We start from the raw sequence: 18716 nt of genomic DNA on the forward strand, positions 1-18716 counted from the left end.
GCCCATCCTTGATACAATACACAGATACCATTCCCTTCGTCTATGGACCGCCCCTGTGAAATGTCTGTAAAATGTCCACAAAAAGTCCACAGAGTTCATTCCATCCGTGACTTTGGGCTCCATCAGTTCTGGCGGTCACTCGGGACAGGAGAGGTGGTGTGTTGTGTGGAGTTACTGGGCACCGAAGCCAGCTCAGGTCGGGTCCCTGCTGCGCTTGCACTGCTTCTTGTAAGGCTTCTCCTCCCTTGGTTCACGTGGTCCCTGCTACGGTAATTCCTAGAACATGCAACTCACATCACGGGTTACAACAATTTAAAGGTTATTTCCATTACAGTCTCCACGCCTTTGCACCAGACCACAGAGTTTAACATTGCAAAGAACTCCTCCCCTTGCCCCTGCTCCAGACTGCAGTCCCTTAGGGTCGTACCTGCTCCACGGCCACGTGCTTTGAGGTGCTCCAGCATGTCCTTATGGTTCTTCGAGGTGTACCCGCTGCAGCACGGACTTACCCACAGCCACACATCCTTCGAGGTGTACCTGCTCCAGCGTGGACTTCTCCTTGGGCCACCATCCCTTCAGAGGTATACCTGCTGCGGCACAGATATAACGACAGCCACAGATGCTTCGAGATGTACCTGCTCTGGTGTGGGCTCATCCACGGCCAGAGATGCTTCGGGGTGTTCCCGTTCCCACGTGGACTCCTCCACAGGTCACGGCCCCTTCGACTCCAGTTCAAACTGGAGCTCCAGCCCATCCAGTACAGAAGCAGCAGCGATGCCCTGGCCATCTGCCAGCCCAGGCACATCACCATGGCTGTTATCAAAATGTTCCCAGGCACGGCAGAGTCGGATGATAAGCACTACAGCAGTACAGCAAGCAGCGAAAGCAAAAAGCAGCCGCTAACGAGCACTGGGCTCTAATATACAGCGAGGCAAGCAAGCCCCATGGCAAACGCAGGAGCCTGTCAATTAATAGCTAAACAGCAATAACAGCTATAAATTTGATCTGGCACATTCCAATCAAACCTGTCGTTGTCCCGAATCCTTCGTGCCCCACGTTGGGCACCAAAAAGGACTGCTGTGCTTTAACCCCAGCCGGCAGCTCAGCCCCACACAGCCACCTGCTCACCCCCCCTGTGGTGGGGTGGGAGAGAGAATCGGAAGGGTAAAAGTGAGAAAACTCGTGGGTTGAGATAAAGACAGTTTAACAGGGAAAGCAAATGCTGCGCATGCAAGCAAAGCAAAACAAGGAATTCATTCCCCGCTTCCCATGGGCAGGCAGGTGTTCAGCCGTCTCCAGGAAAGCAGGGCTCCATCACACTTAATGGTTATGTGAGAAGACAAATGCCATCACTCTGGATGTCCCCCCCTTCCTTCTCTTTCCCCCAGCTTTATCTGCTGAGCGTGATGTCCTATGGTCTGGAATATCCCTTGGGTCAGTTGGGGTCAGCTGTCCCAGCTGTGTCCCCCCCCAACTCCTTGTGCCCCCCCTCAACTCCTTGTGCCCCCCCAGCCTCCTCGCTGCTGGGGTGGGGTGAGAAGCAGAACAGCCCCTGGCTCTGTGCAAGCACTGCTCAGCAATAACAAAAACATCCCTGGGTTATCAGCACTGTTTTCAGCACAAATCCAAAACATAGCCCCAGGCTAGCTACCATGAAGAAAATTAACTCTATCCCAGCCAAAACCAGCACAATAATGTATTATGAACGAATTGGAGACAACTGTTAGCTACTTGAGGATAGATTGCAAACGAGCAAATAATTCGAGTGACTTTAGCAATTTTATTTCCTAAAAGCACTCAACATGCCTTTAGGAGGGACTGAGTTTATCGGCGCTGGAGGCAAGCAGGACAGAGCTTTAGAGATAAGCAGGACAGAGCTTTAGCATGTGTTGCTTCATTAGAGGAACCCCAAGATCCGATCGAGCGTTACAGGGTGCAGGCTCTGAAGGGCTGCGGTAACTCACACGCAGCACCAAAGCAGGGGCACCCGCGGCTGGGGAGATCTTACGAGCCAAGGTTATCCTTCCAAAACGGATGACTGGCTTCAATTAATAGTTTATCAGTGGTCCTAAGAGGACCTGGGATCATAGTCACTGCCTGGTTGGGCTTTCTACTATCTCACTATTTCATACAGCGGCCAACATCCAGCAGAGGTTCTGCTCCCCAAATCTCTGCAGTAGCTCTCCTGCCACCCCCCTTGCCTTGTGCCTTATCCCGCTCTGGTCTAAATTTCTGTTCTACGGTTGCAAAGTGACCGGAATGGCTCCGAAACGGGCACATGGCTTGGAGAAGAGTAGGCATGCGTGTGCACGTGTGTGTGCACGCTGGGCGTTTGCTTTAGGAGGACCGGCACGCTTTGCCACAGGACACGGGCTGCAGCGTACAGACCTGGAGAACAGATTTCCATTCAGCTCTGCCTGCAGGACCGCGGCAGTAAGCTGCAAGAGCGGCATGCCCTCTCTCTGACTCCTGAAGCGGCACTGGTTTTTCAGCCTCTCAAAAGCATTTAGAGAGCTGGCAGATGTTCAAAGAAGAGAGATAAAAGTGGCCATCAGACTGGAAAACAGCCTGGTTCTGATTTTATTCTTATGAGAAGCTTATTGGTATAATTATGTGCACTTTAACTGTTCCCATATCATTCTTTGCTCACTTTGGCATTAAAGATTGTTATCATTGAGAGCACGTTAAGACTGGGATGAAGCACCCGGCTTGTCCAAGTCTTGCGGGGGAGACTACCGTGAAACGCCGGCAACAAGACTACAAAATGCAAGAGGATGGAAAGACCTGAGCCAGATCCACAGCCTCTGAGGAGCTGACACGCGAGACAGAAAGGATAATTACCACTGTCTATGATGTTAAATGCAGGGGCATAATGATACCAGTAAAGGCTAGTATCACTTTCCCCAATACATCTATATCTATATCTATTATATATATATCTTTATCATGTCCATTTTACTTAATAATAAATTATATTCCATATTCCCTGACTCAGAACAGAATGAAGAGCACAATCAGTGAAACAGGATTCACTAAGGTGAAAAAAAAATCTGGACTCACAAGGATGATCAATAGTTATAGGGATATCAAGGATATATAGCATTAAATATGCTGTAACAATGGTATCTTTTAGAAGAAATACAGTTTGTGCACTAAGGTGTGTGCTATGTGGAAGGCTGCTTTTCTCACCTATACCCAATGAAGGATTTCTGAGACACTGATGGAGTAATTTCTTATGCCCGTGGTAAGAAGGAAGAGCTCAAGTAGCAGGGTTTCTCTTTTTCCTTTTACCTTAAAATTAAGAGTAAGCACTGAAGTGCAAAAGCACAAAAAAAGAAATACATGCCTTGTTAACTCCTTTCAGTACTCATAACTTCAGAGCTTCCAAAAACATTTGTTAGGCTGTTTTAAATGCATGGGATATAAATCCTTCCTTTCTTTCTGCTGCTGCATCTATGAAATGCCAAGAATCTTTACGATACTGCAAATGAAAATGATTTAAAATACATTCTTCTCAGGTCTCAAACGTGTTCTAGAAATGCGCAGTTCACATTACAGCTCCTGGGATTTCATAATCGCAATGAATTTTCATTCCTGCATCTACAGGTTTGATTAAAAGCAAGGAAGTCAAGACCTGCTATTTCCCTTGCTGGGGAGGCGGGGGGGGCAGCTGACAGTAAGAACAGAAAATGTTCCAGGAGAAGTAGCAAACAACTTTCAAGTCCAGCTCTTTGCATCTTGAAGAACGGAAAGGAAAAAAACCCAAGGTCATAAACAATATTCTTTCTAGCTGTTCCTCGTAACAGTCTCCGCAAAGGGCTGACACGCTGAACTATAACAGTTCACAAAGCTTTTTGTTGTCGTGGTTGTTTTTTCAAGCAGCCTCCGGAGACAGGGCTGAGAGGAGATGCTGGAGTAGTTTTTGCATCTCCATTTGGAACCCGAGATCACCTGCAGTGGGAGCGACTTTGCTGTCCTTGCAGGCGGACTCAGCCTCTGCGTCCCGCTCCCCGGGACCCCGAAGGTGAAACGCTCTCTCGTGTTTCTCCCGTCTCTCCCACTCCTCCCTCCCAGAGGTCTGTTGACACAAACGGAGCAATGAAGCGGCTCCCTCCCACCCCAAGCAGGTACCAGTCGTCCCCCCCCCAAAACCAAGGTCCTCTCCAGAGCCTTTCCACCCGGGATGTGCTGAGCCAGCAGCGCGGGTACTGCAGCCGGGGTCCTGTTTCTGGGAACGTGGGGTTAAGCGAGGGAAAAGGGAAAGGCTTGTTTAGCGGATTGACAAACCCATGCGTTTAAAGCCAGGTGAATAAAAAAAAGGACATCTGTGGATAAGCAGTCTCAGACATTCGGTAATTCATTTACTTTCTCACTTGGGAGGCTTTCACGCTCGCTGGTCCAGGTTTTTGTGCTTCTCTCCCAAAAAGCTGGCTCTAATGCAGCTGAGGACACACTTCTAATGTTAAAGGCACTTTATTATGCAGTTGCATGTGCTCCAACCGCTGATGTTCTGGGAACAACACCGAGCTGTTGAGAAACAACTAGCATCACCGTAAAAGCTGGCAAAAAATGTGTTGCTTTATCAATATATAAACTTACCTGCGCAGGGCAAGATGCACTTGATCTGCTAGAGAGAAATGTTTCACATTCACATGGACTTCTCGTCCTGTGAGATTTCTTTTCAATATAGAAAAGATCCTTCAGTGGAGAGGAGCTCCATCCAGCCCTGGTGGGTGAGGTTACAACCCACACGCTGCTTTGCAAGACCATTATTTTGCAGCCAAATCCTGCCAAAGTCCCGCTTCGTACATCAAAGTTCTCTGTCAGTTCTCGCATGGGGAGATGGAGAATTAGAGCAGCAAAGCATCGCACGAAGCACGATGTGCATTTACTCGCAGAAGAGCAGCGAGGGTTCAGCAAGAGGTACCCGCTTCTCACATCCCAGCCCTGAGCAGATGGGTTTAAAATATGCTTATGACAAACACTGCCATTTGCATGTCTGAGTTCTGTCTTCTCTCACGTGGTGAAGAAATGCCAGGGTATTACAAAAAAAACCAACCACCACCCAGATTTTGTAAGATTAAGTGTACGATCCCCCTGAGAACAGGATTTCCCATTGAATATTACTTTCCAATACATTTCACATCCTAAGGAACTGCAGTTTACTGGGATATAAATCTGATAATAGTCTTAATTAAGCAATATTGTAAGGATTAAAAGAGGTTAATGAATATGTTACTAATCCTTCTAAGTAGCTAGCCATCATAATCTCTTCTTTCTACATGACAGGTATAAAGAACAAAGATTTCAAAAATCTCAAAACAAACTCGCTAATCTTAATGACGTGGCAATACCTTGTGCTTTCTCCCTTTTGCTAGCAAAAATATAAAAGCTTACTAGTTGTAACTCTAAGAAGAGTAGCCTTTTCTTTCCTGGTCTGAGAATCTTAAGTCAAGCTTTAGCCTGGAGCAACCTGCAACAGGTCCATTAGAATATGCGGAAAAATAGTATCATTTCAATATACAGGCATATATGTATATATACACACACATTTATTAGGCAGAGAGCTCTATGAGGTTATTCAGTTCATCTACTTTAGAAATTTAAAAGCTCCCTATAGTATATTTTTCCAACCCAGCTTTCAAAGCCTTTCCATATTTTTTTGCCAGAAGATGATGCCCATCTACAAAACTCACCAGGCATTTTCCAAACTTAGCAGCTCCTTAGTATTTTTTTTCCTCTTCTCTCAACATTTTCTATATTTCTGTCTTTTTACATATGCCCAGCAGGTGCAAAGAACCGAGTGAAGCACTTATCTAATAAAATGGACTTTTCAGTTTCCCTGGAGACCTTCTGACCCCCTTGCTGCAGCCAAAGAGCCTTCTCCATGATGCAGTGGGATGCTTTCATATATCCAAATTAACACAAGTCACCTCACAATCTAGGACAGCAGCACTGCTGCTTCTTATTTTTTTTCTGGGTCATAGAAAGATATTTCAGAATTAGAAAAGTGGTAAATAAAACAAAGCACGCTCTTACTCATAGACTATACAAAAAGTTATCTTGGCAGTTTTGGCTAGAAATTGTTTATGTAGAGATAAAATGTGCACTTGTAACTAGCTTATTTTTAAACATCCTGCTTTGGCATGTGAAGACTCTGATACTCACTTACAATGTAAGGAGGAGAGGCAGATACTGAATTTTTTCTGGAAAAATCTGTGCCATGTGTGGGAGCGGAGGCAGCACTTCCAAACGTAGTGAAACACGGTTGTGCAGCGTCAGTTTTATACATTTCTGACTCTTGCAGCTTCGGTTGTTTGACAGCAGGCATATCCCGTGCAGGCACGCTGCTACCTCTTATGAGCTGCAGCTTTGCAAAGCACATGAAAGGCAAAGAGTCAAATAATCTTCATTTCCCAAAGAAACAAATTGTAACTACAGTTCCTTCAGGAATAACAACAATTTGGTACAAATAAACCAGGTCCCTCTTTCACAGGTAAGAATCTTGCCAAGGTCCTATATATTTAAGATTTTGCCTTACGCGGGAGGAAGGGCGATGCTCTGGCATCTCCCCGGGCTGCGTCTCATCACGAGGCACCACACGAGATTAAAGGTACTGCAAAGACACAGGTTAATCTAAAAAGACAACTTCCTATTACCTTTAATTATGGGATGGTTTAACATTCGCTGTGGAGCACGTTGGGTCTGAAGGGACGGTGCTGTAAGACTTTGCTGTTGGTAAGCGCAAAGCTCAGCAAACTTGGGAAGTGCAAACCTCCAAAACCGCTTCTCCCAGCCACAGCGGCTATGCGGCGGGTGAGGGCAGGGTGGACCCGGGCTGCTCCAGCTGCCATCCATCCTCCGGCACGCTGCACCATCGAATGCTGCGGCATCGGCATCGGCATCAGCATCGGCATCAGCCACGCGGGGAGGGCAGCGGGCTGAGACTCCCGCTCCTCTCCGGGGAACGCTTGCCCTCACGGCCCTAAAAATATCCCCACTAGTGCGCGAAATCGTGTCTATACTTCCAGAAATTGGGAAAAGAAACTCCAAATACCAGGATTTTGAAAATTCAGTGCTCAGGGTTTAAACCAAGGGCCGTTTCAAAAGACCTTGGTTCCCATTTAGTGCCTGAAATCCACACATTGGACCTCAACGCTGCCCAGAAACTCTGGACAAGGGAGATACAAAACAGTTCTCAGAAGATGCTGAACACATCTTTATCCTTCACCCACGCACAAAAATATCTCATCGTCTGTTTGAAGAGCAACAAACCGAAATGCTGCGTGAGCGAGGGGTCAGAAACGCTCCCCCGGTGCCGGCAAGCCCCAGTGCCGGCGGTTCCCAGCTGATGTGCAGAGCAGGGGTGGCTGATCTGTGCACGGCCCCCCAAATTCAGCTATTTCCCTGTAGAAATTAGCATGCAGCCTCTCTGGTTTGGAGAATAAAATACGACGCCATGTACTTCTAAAGATGATACAGCTCTTGGGTAATACTGCATGTGCTACGGCATAATCACTCCTCTCTGGTCTTGCTTCTTGAGCCTCCCACTCAGATAAAAGGGAGAAAAAGGCAGAGTATTAGTGAAGGCAGGACCTAACCCCACATACGTCCTGTGGGGCTTGCACCTGCACAGCTCCCTGCTAACAATGTTAAAACCTAATTTTCTGTAGAAAAAAAAAAACCACAACAAAAAACCACACCTAAAACAACACAAAAAGCACCCAACAGAAGAAGGACTTTCATTGGGATGAGTGCATGACACCTGCATTAGGTTCAAGCAAGCGATGCTTTCATACGTTTGTACAAAAGCCCTTGTACCTGAAGCAGAAGAGAAGTCCCTCGAAGCTCTCCTGCCTTTTATCATTGCCAAAAAATACCCACAAGGAATTTCAAGTAGCTGCCGGAGCCGTCGGAGGATGCCAGCTTGCAGCCGTCCCCGTGATGAGCAGAAAGACCACTGACCCGCACGGTGTGCTCCCTGCCAGGAGGGGTGCGGGCTCCAGCCCCCCCAAGGACTTTTTGGGGCTCTCTCCAGGCTCATGTCACTACTTTAAGTTGATTGCTTAAAGAAATAACGCTGACAACGTTGAGTAGTTGCAGTAAGTTGATAGCAAGAACAGCTTTTTGTAAAGAAAACTCCTTATGTTACAGGAGAATGCCCTCGTCCAGGGCATGGACAGTTGTCGTTAATTAGGGCCCCCCCTTGACACCACTTTTTGTAGCTTTTTTTACAGGCTCGTACAACAATTCAAGTCAGACGAGACCTCGGGAGGTCACCGAGTCCAACCTCCTGCTCACCCTGGATTTATTTCCCTCTGAATTTTTATACCCTAGCTGAGAAGATTTTTGTCTTTAATACTATAGAATTTGGTATAATCCTTGCCAAATAGGAAAATCAAAACACTTTTCGATAACATCATGCCATGAAAGAGACTTGACCTGATTTCTAGCTACCCCCGACTGCCGGGAAGCTCAAGTTCTGCCTGAAGCCCACAGGGCTGGCAGGCTGCCGTACTGTGCCTGCGGGGGGAAAGCAACAGGATTTTGAACAAATCCAATTAAATATCGATACAAGATAGAAGAAACTTGCTCGCAAACTTAGATGCACGTGCTTGTCAGTTAAACTAACTAATATTATTATTGTGCTATGAGGTCCTCTCTTGTTTGTGGCAACTGGACTGAGCCGGGGGGGTCTGCCAGGAGCTGGAGGACATGGGCATGGAGAGTGGGAAGGGTGCGAGATGGGGCACGTGGGCTCGGATGAGCTGAAATCCCCCCCCGGGGCCACAGTGCCCCTGCCTGTCCTCAGACACATCTCCTAAAGACGCTCTGGATTCTCATTTCCAGCTCATTGGCAGAAACAGGTGAAATGCACTGCGGCGTTGTGCCATAAGCACTTTTGCAGCTCCTCTCATGTGCCAGCCCCAAATCCAAGGAAAGATCATAAAGGTAGTATTTGCCCCTTAAACGTGAGGGCTCTCACCAAAATTAGGACCTTATTATGCACAGGGCAGAACAAGTTACTCCCTTTTGGTTTATATTAATCTTACTGGAAATGCAACATTTCCTGGGCTGGAAGCTAAATTCCACTTTTCCTCCCAGCACTTCCTGGGACTTAAACACACAAAAATAATTGTTGTGGCAAGGAAGAAATGGCTTGGAAACAGAAATTTCCATTTACCTGGGACCGACTCTCTTGGCACTTCTCACTGCCCCACCGCAGATTTATCACCGGCGATGACCCGCTTACAGGAGTTGGCAGTGGCTCCCCTTGGATAACAGCAGCTCGTACCAGCAGGAAAACCCACGCAGGGCAGGTGCCACGGGAGGCACGCTGGAAAGAGCAGCAGAACCAGCGGTTTGCTGCCCGACTGGCTGCTCCATCACTGTGGCTCTGCCTCTCCCACCGTTATAACTCCCTGTGGGAAGCTTTACTGGAACTCCCATGTTGACTCTACAGCAGGCAGGACACAAGGTATTATCAAGATTTATTTATACAATGAAAGGATAATGGTTAAAGGAAAAACTTCTCAGTGTTAATGAAAGTTGAATTATAGAGCAGCAATTTAATCCCTTCCAAGTATGACTCAAGCCTTGTGGCAGATACAACCCAGCAGACTACAAGGGCAGTATTACCATGATAACAGCAGAGGTGAGCTGAATTGTTCCCGTTCAACGTCCAGGACCTTCAAGCAGATAAAATACATCGATGTGCAGGACCGAACCTATTACTTATGCATTCCTAGCCAACAAAACAGCCGACATTATCAGTGTTTGTGGGCAAAAAAGAGGCAAATCCATAAGGGAGAGCCTCCTCCACAGAACCTGAACTCCTCTGCTACATCTGTACGTGCCCTTTCTTAATAGGCTACCACCCTTCAGAGAGCCTCGGTCATTGCACGGGTAGTCAAAGTACATTCTGTACCAACATACCCTTTTAACGACACATTTGTGCCATCAACTGAATGCCAACGAGCTTTGTAATGAAGCTTGGATTTAATGAACGCCTGCTCACCGAGGTGACCGCAAGGAGCCCTTCACACTCCCCGGTGCAGGAACCCCTTGCTCGGATTTCCCAGCAGAAGAAAACCTGGCTGCTGACGAGCACCTTGCAGCGGTGCTGGTGGTACATCCAAGTGCCACTGGCTCTCCAAAAAAAGCATCTCCTTTTCTCTGCTGGTTTCTTCAAAATTAAAAAAAAAATGGTTAAAATTTACAGCACTTGGAGGTACACTTCATTTTTATATCATCTGTGCTCCCGTTACCGGCAGTACCCTCCCAGACCTTGGGCACATTTGAACGTACGTGAAGGTGTGCTTTCCTTCTGCTGACTCCCCAGCCCTGCTCTGGTCCGGGGACGAGCAAGAGATTCCCACGAGTGGCCCCAAATCGACAAGCTGCAGTGCTACCAACACTGGTATTATTATTATTTATTTTTATAAATAATAATTTATTATTATCTGTCCTCAGAGATCCCAGGGTGAAAGGCCAGGAGGGCGCACATTAGGCAGGCATCACGATCTGTAACGCAGACAGACGATAGCAGAGGAGACAGATGTGAAGATGCAAGTGCCCAGGGAGAAGCGGGGGGGTGAGGTGTGGCCGTAGGGACACCCCGTCTCCTGCTCCCCACCAGCTCCTGGCTAAACACCAGACCCCTCACCGACATCTCCCAGGCTGCCGAGAGATTTGCCTTGATTAAAATGCACCGTGGTGCAAGTCACACACAGAAGGATGCTAGGATGTGGCCCTTAAGCGTTTAGTTCACAGGTTAACTTGAAAATAATTAACATTATTCTTCTGCATGTACTGCAAACAGAATGACCTGGAAACAAATAAAGACAATAACTTTTTTGAAAAATGAAATAAAACGCAGTCTTCAAACTGAGTTTGTATCACGGAGATCTAAAATGTTCGTATCAAATAACAGAAACAGAAGCTTTGCAACTGTCGAGGTTAAACAGCCAACAGAAATTTAATTAGCTCACAAATCTGAACTTCTAGTATCTGCTTGACTTCATACTCAAATGCTACACGTGATGTTTCCCTGCCTGCCCACCCGACGATATGAGACATCACCAGTAATGGCCCGGAAAATAGCCTGGGGCTGATTATGTGTAAGTGTACGTACTGCGTGTATGGTTGGATGTATTTTAATCCCTCGGTTCCGGGAAGAGTAACCGGACTCCGCTGCCACCGGCCGCTCTGCGGCTCAGCTGCTCCGGGGGGTCTGCGGTGATGGGCAGAGGTTCGTATTTGGTGCGATTTAAACTCTCCTGGGTGATAGATACCTCTGGAGCTATTTTGCCTTTACCCATTTATTATCTGCAATTGCCTAATTTCAACCCATGGAAGCATTCTAAAGGTTCAGCTGATGCAGAGCGCAGTACGTGGCTTGTATATACGGGCACAGATGGGAACCGTGCCTTTGAGAAGCAGGGTGAGCTGATGACAAATAAAATGATTAAGCTAATTATTTATGACCCGAATTTTCAGAAACAGTCCCCAAACTTCTGTCATCCAGTCCCACTGGCTTGCAAACTGCCTGAATGTGGGTTTTAGGGCAGATCCTACCAGCTCTACTCTGCAAAAATCCTTTCCAGCTCAGGTTTGAAATGCCGGTCCCAGCGGGCGGCAGCGGTGCCCAGGCGCGCACGCTGCCCTTAACCCACGGCGATACCCTGCGGGGCTTCGTCTGTGGGGGGCCTGGCTCCATAAAACCCTTAAACAGACCTCAGAAGAAGAGACAGAAACACGCACTGTTTTTAAGGAAAATGAGACATAGGTTGTTCCCCTCGCTGTAATTTTAGCTCTATAATCAGTCCTAATTATTAACATTTCTGAGAAATGCAAAAAAAAAGAAAAATACCTCTATGCCTGCATTCATTACTCACAAATAGATTATTTTATGATTCATTTAAACGATTCACATACGATAATTAACATGCGCTCTACAGTTAATTGCATCTTTGCAAAATAGTTTAATAATCAGAGTAGAAACTTGACAGTCATTTTTTTAATCGCACATATGCGATGAATGTTTTATATAAACTGCAGCTCATCAGAAACAAATACACAAACACATATTTCTCTGAAGACCACCTAAAGCAGGTAAACCTTGATAAAAAGGATTTAATTTTTTTCCCCTTTAGTTGCACGAGCAAGGATGCTACTCTGGAAGGACATAAGCTTGTTAAATAAGACATTAACTGGTAGTACTTTGTAAATTAATTGATCAAAGGACACTGTAACAATGTAGAAGGATGAATTAGGAAAGTAAAACTGCTATTATTAAAAAAATCTTTATCATCCTCAATGTTATAATTTCTTTATCACTAACTCTAAAGTAATGCAGGTGAAGGGTACATAATCTTCTGTCGCTTATAACACTCTTACCACTTCGCTTAACTTTTTGTGAGGCTAGGAACAAAAAGCTTGGTTTTGTCCAGCAATTGAAATTAAAAGTAAAATCTGAAATCATACAATATTGCCATAATGTTATTTGTGCTATAATTTCCCAGGAGTCACTTCCACTACAGTGATGACATGAACCGGTTTCTCCCCCTCAGTCTCCTGACGATTAATTTTCATTTATGTTCACAAATCCCTTGTTTTTAAAATAGTCTCCCTCCCCGCTTCTTACCAGAACCTACCCAGCCGCTTCAGGATTCAAGATGCAACTTAAAACCAGAAAATCCTCCGACCACCAAACTCTGTTATTGGCATCAGGTATTACCTACAGTACATAACCAGATTCTTTCTCTTCCTTACAGCCCCGTCATCAGGGAGTGTTGTTACCCGAGGGATGAGCGGCATCCCAAACCAGCCACGACGACCATGATGGGCGGCTGTCCAACCCGGCCCTTCTGTGCCCACCGCAGGGAGACATGGAATAGGATTTATATGGAAACTACTTCTTTCCCACTGAATTATTTGGTTTTTTTCCCAAAACACAGACAGTGAATGCAGCATTTGGGCAGTATCTAGCACAGCAGGGCAAAAACCAGGGGTTCAAGTGTGAGATGCAGACCCTGGCATGTGCATCGGACTCTGACGCACGGCCAAGCCCGGTTTTCTTCCATGATGATGTTTTCCAGGGGATGTCTGGAAAATGGAGCCTCAAACGCCAGCTGAGGGAATGCCAAACACACCCGTGCCGACCTGCCCGGCCACACTCCCATACGGCCGCCTCTCCATCACTCACCTCACACCAGGAAAAGCTCTTCCACCTATTCCTGAAGTGGTACATGTAAATAAAGGGTCTAAAAATATAGGGCTTGTAGTGGAAAATCTGGGGTTTTACCGTATAAAAAATAAGTACATACAGAAAAAGACAAACGCACCAGAAGAAAACTAAACCAGTATATTTTAATTCTACAAAAATGTATAAATATTTAAATGTACAGCAAAGAGTACCAGTATACCATTTAATAACTGTTACAACATTTAAAATGTGTAATTCTTTATCCATAATCTACTTTTATAAATTTAATTTAAATCTGTGTTCCCAGCACTTATTCAGGAGCTTTTGTAAGCGCGTCCTCCAAACCATGGCACCTCAGGTTTTTTTTTCCCTGCTTCGGAAAATACCGAGCAGAATCCCAACGTTTTTCAAATAAACTTTGTATTATCTCAGAGTATCGTGGCCTTTTCGCAAGGCACCGCTTACCGAGCTGTCCTGAATACGTGCTCGCAGAGATAAAATAAGATAAAAGGGGGGTGGCCACATATCGGAGCGATGGTTCTGGCTGGATGTTATTACACGCTGGAGAGGAAGCACGGACACAGAAAGCCACAGAAGCATTAAAACAAGTTGCTGGTGTTCATTCAACACCGTCGGTCATACAGTAGCTCGTTAGCAGCAGGTTACGCCTGGTGTAGTCTCACCAGCTGTGTTAGCCGTGGGGATGCAGGCAGGCTTTCAGCTACCCGAAAAAATGCAAACTGTCACGGGCGGGCTGTGGCATTTACCGGCACTCCTCAACTCCTTTTTTATCTCCCCAAATTGTTCCGGTCTGTTTAATGGCTCTGACCTTCTGAGAATCGCCTCCCGTGAGGTTCTGCCCAGCACCCCCCACGAGATGCAGCCCAAGGGTGTGGGATCAGATGAGATCTCCAATTTCACATTAAAAAAAAATCAGAACATGGAGTTTTGCAGCTTTTCTTCAAAGCACTATTCATATTAGAGTGCAACAAATAAATCAATCCTCCTAGTGACTGGGAAATCCACATCTGCAGAGAAACCTATCTAGGTCGATTGATCCAAATGCCTATTTTAGTTCTGGGGTTGTACCTGGGTTCCCTTACCTCCGTGGATCCCCAGAAGGTGCCGGGAGGTAAAAAGGAACACGGCTTTTTACGTTTATGGTTCAACTTGCTCTTCAAAACATTCAGTTTGCTGATGCCACCCAGCCTTAGAGCTCGCTCTCCTTTCGTCAAAGCAAGTCTTAAAAAATAGGAGAACCAGCAACACTTTTCCAGTGAAAACAATAAATATTCAGCATTTGTAGAATTCTTTATATTTTAAACATATTGTGCAAATAGAAGTCAATCCTCCCGACACCTTTTTGAGATATTTTATAAATGGGGAAGCAAAGACCAACTAATGTGGTCCGTTTGTGGGCACTGAACTTCAGACACTCACCAACAGAGGCAAGCGGACGACCTATTTTAAATGATTTTAGCCCACATCACTTGCCAAGGCAACACCTGAATTCAGTGGCAGGAAGAAGGGCTGGGCCCCAAGCGCAGTAACTTATATTCATTCACTGAACCACATCGTTTACCATCTCTGATGCCATTATCAGCATTTAAGGCACCCTCACCATCACCACCTCGCTCTCCGTAAATGAGGCTTTGTGTGAAATTCCTTTGGGATGAGACTCCAGGGGCTTCTGTATCCTTACCGAGGAGGTAAATCCAGGATCCAGCCTCTCGAAGCCCACAGAAATATTTGCTGTGACTGAAGTTAAACAGGTCCTGGCTCCTAAACAAGTACAATCCATCACAGAGGCATTTCCCTTCTGTTTTCCCCCCAGCAGGGACCCAGCAGCGCAGGCACTGACCATACCCAAAAACGGCAAGCTCCCTAACTGAACCAAGGGATTACACACTTTACAAGACTATAAACCTTTCCAGTAATTCTAAGGAGAAAAATATTCTTTTCTTCGTCTGTTTTTGAGATTGCACCTCAAGCCTAGACAGTTGCACACCGGTTGCACCTTGCCGTCACCCTCCAGCTATAACGTCAGGAAAACCTGGGATTTGGGATGAGAACAGGGCAGTGTAGGAGACTTGGCAGCCTTCACCCTTCGCTGCCGGGGGTATTTCATAAGTAACGCTGGAGGCACCCAGGAGAGACGGCACCACCAGCCGCCCTCTCCTAATGCTCCTGCCTGCTGTAGGACCTTCCACAACATTTACTTCTGCAGCAACATGCAAAAGCCAAGTACCTGGATGCCTACCAGCATGAGTGGGTGTGCATGTGGCAACGACCCTTGGAAAGGAGATGAAGAAACAATTATATTGACTTTTTTTCTGCTTGGAGATTGGTGTTTAAATTTGTTTGTGATGTTTGCATGCTCTTTCTACGAAGAAGAATTACAGCCTTCGCCTGTTCTGCTGGCTTTTAAGCCACGTTGTGTACTTTTGTGGTGATTTGAAGATAAGAAGTGGAAGTGTTTGGCCCTACTTTGAGCAGGGAGGCTGGACTAGATGAGCTTCCAGTCTGCGTTAATCCGTGACGCTCTAGCTCCCATGCATGCAGAGCAATCACTTTTCCAATTTAATATTCGTCTATTTTTCATTTAATGATGTGTACCAAGAAAATATGGATGATCTATAAATTTATAATACGTACATATATGACACTATTAATCCATAACAACCAGAGCATTATACAGAAAATACTGTCATTTTTAATGACCTAGTGCATAAACGGACCTTTTGAGGAACTGTGAGTGAAATAATAGGAAACCATTTCACCACTTACCCGTGCTGAAATTACGCTGCGACTGCCGCCCTGTGATTTAGGTCTCGAACCCTCTAGGCAATGAGAAGTTACAGATTATTGCCAAAAACCCAGCCCAGCCTGTCGCGCAACAGATGCATTTTGGGGAGCGTGTGCTACCGGGGTCACCAAAGGAAACATCACCAGCACATATAGGAAATGTCACCCATACGTACAGGACCCTTCTCCACACCCCACCACGGCATCAGTTCTTGCGACGCCTCCGACACAACTGCGTGCCATCAGCACGTTTTTAATAACCATGCTGACAAAATGATTAAGCCACAAAATTATTAAAAATATAAATAAGCATCTGTCATCGCTATCGAAGCAAGAACATCTGGAGCCAGAACTCAGGGTCAGTCCAGTTTCACCCTCTGTGCGTCGGGGGGTCCATGGATGAAGCTCTCGTCTGTGTCTTATAGAGGATACAGGTACATACTAATGCTTAAGGGTAGCAGCTAGGGATGGAGTTCAGACCAACTCTCAGTCTCCGGTGGTCTCAGTTTTTGGTACCTCCACCTGCAACCCCCTTGCAGCTCCCCAGGGGTGAGCCCCAGCCATTTCTCTTCCCGCTGCAGAGGACATTTCAATCTGCGCTGCTCTGGGTTACCCACGTGCGTCACTCCTCCTTCTTAACATTGTTCCCGCGTCTTTTCCTGTTGTCTCATTTGATCTGATTTCAGTTTCTGAGTGCAGCCTTTGCTCAGTCTGGCTGCTTTTCCAAACACCGGATCCCATTTTTTTCCTGGCACAAACCATGAAGCTTTTGCTCTGTACAGTGACTTTGCTGCTCAGTGGGGTTCTTCACCGAGTCCCACTCAACACGAGAGAACAGCAAATATCCCCACCGTGTTGCAAGGAAAGACCAGCACCAACACATCCAGCTCAGGAGACGCCTGCCAGGATGGTTCCCAGTGCCAGTTAGTGTCATAAGGCATTTTATATCGGGTCCCTTCTCCGTCATGGTGTGTGACACACAGAAAACACCCTCCATCCCAACTTCTTTGATGTAGGGTTCATAGAGGTGTCTCTGGAACCATTTTTGAACATATTTGTGTTGGTGACAGCACATGTTTTGACATTTATAGGCTCAGATGAGCTTCTTTTGAACGGGCACAGGTTTTGAAGGGGCACGTGGAGACCCGCCGCATCCAGGGAACCCCCCCGTGACTTTGCTCTGGCAGCTGGGATTTGGAGATGGCTTCGGCACTGCCGGCCTCAGCAAGGAGGAGGGGAGGAGGAGGGGGAGGACATCCCGGCCGAGGCAGCGGGTCTGCGCCAACTTCAGGCACCCAGGGTCATGTTGCGCAGCAGCCACTGCTGGGAACGGCTGTCACCGCACTCCCTCATGGTGGGAACCATCTTGTCCTCCTCCGACGGCTCATCCAGACACTGGTTGCTGTTGACGTGCCTCAGGGTGAGCTTCTGCAATAGAGAAGTGTAAGAGCTGCAGCAAGAGAATTACTGCTGAAAACCAATAATTGCATTTTTGGCCTTATTTCAGGCTTATTCTAGTCACTACACAAGCCACAAAACAGGTACTCATCCCTGGCTATCGCTTGTACGGCTCTACAAGACCTCTACCACGCTACTTGCCACTCCACGGGGTGCCCAGCTCACCTTCTCATGCGTGGCCAGGCAACCCAGGGAGCGAACGCCTCTGCTGAACCCGGCAACAAATAAATGCGACAGAAAAGTACAAAATAAGTGCAAGGAAATATTATTTCAAAGCAACAGTATTTTGGATTAAGCAGCTTAGTCTCCAACAACCTGAACGCACATGCATTTCTGACCAGGGGACTGTTAGTTCAGAAATAATTGCTACGGGAAATACATTTACTAAGTATTATATGAACAATGGCAACATGCAGATGAAAACTCTTCTGTTTCCAATACAGTTTTTCTTCTTTGGAACACCCGTCCCTTTCTATTTCTACCACATGACGCTGTATTTCCAAGGAACAAGAGAGTCAGAAAGGAAATAGAACTTATTGTGAAGAAATAAATCATCTTCTGTTTGAACACGTTCGTGTAGAGATCCAGGGAAGTTAAACACGAAGTTGTGTACTTAGATAAAACAAGACAGGTACATTTGCAGCTGAGCAGCAGCTACGGGGTGACATGGGCTCTGTTCTTCCATTGCTTCTGAAAATAGTCAAGCAACCTACACAGGTGGGTTAACGCTCCAGGTAAAGTGGTCAAACAAGGTCTGAGCCGTTGTATAGCAGCTCCACAGGGATTATAACCCTGCCCCAACAGGAACAACCAAGGGAACAGGCGATTGCAGGACTGAAATCTTGTTTGCAGAGCCTCCACTGGAGCAGAGACCAATTTTATGTCAAACACCATGCAGAGGAACAAACGGGGAAACAAGGACGGGCAGCAAAAATTCTGCTGTCTCCTGAAGGAGGGAGAAAGGATGGATCAACCCCACGATAGCAGAGCCCGACCCGAAGCCTTGGAGCAGCAGCACTGCAGAGGTCTCCTTCAAGAAACCGGCTACCAGAGCGGTGGAGGCTGCTCGCTCCCTCGCACCCACCTGCGAGTATAAATACTGCCATAATATAATATAAATGATACGACTGTAACAGAAGTTATGCAGATAAGGAGTCTTTTTTAGCAACTACTGTCTCTGGTGCAGTCTCACTGCTAATAAACACCATTTGTGTATCTTCATATGAAAAAAAAAAAAAAGACTATT

The 18716-nt window shown here is 46.4% G+C and overlaps 1 protein-coding gene across 6 annotated transcripts in view; it reads right to left on the minus strand.

The window, feature by feature from the left end:
- Window positions 1–13352: 13352 nt before the first annotated feature.
- The window catches only part of GALNT13 (polypeptide N-acetylgalactosaminyltransferase 13), a 154372-nt gene continuing 149008 nt past the window's right edge, over window positions 13353–18716 (minus strand). For 3 of the 6 annotated variants that reach the window (XR_011324246.1, XR_011324243.1, XR_011324247.1), the window contains exons 15-16: window positions 17636–17678; window positions 17328–17440 (exon numbers count right to left, since the gene is read on the minus strand). Coding sequence is in view for 1 of the 6 variants with exons in the window: in XM_069780621.1 (XP_069636722.1) it covers window positions 17300–17440 (141 nt within the window). In the remaining 5 variants the exon portion in view is untranslated. Of the gene's footprint in view, window positions 17441–17635; window positions 17679–18716 lie in introns of all 6 variants that reach the window. The other 3 variants (XR_011324244.1, XM_069780621.1, XM_069780620.1) reach the window with 3 other exon arrangements.

Source organism: Haliaeetus albicilla, chromosome 4, assembly GCF_947461875.1.
Source record: "Haliaeetus albicilla chromosome 4, bHalAlb1.1, whole genome shotgun sequence".
Classification (NCBI taxonomy): domain Eukaryota; kingdom Metazoa; phylum Chordata; class Aves; order Accipitriformes; family Accipitridae; genus Haliaeetus; species Haliaeetus albicilla.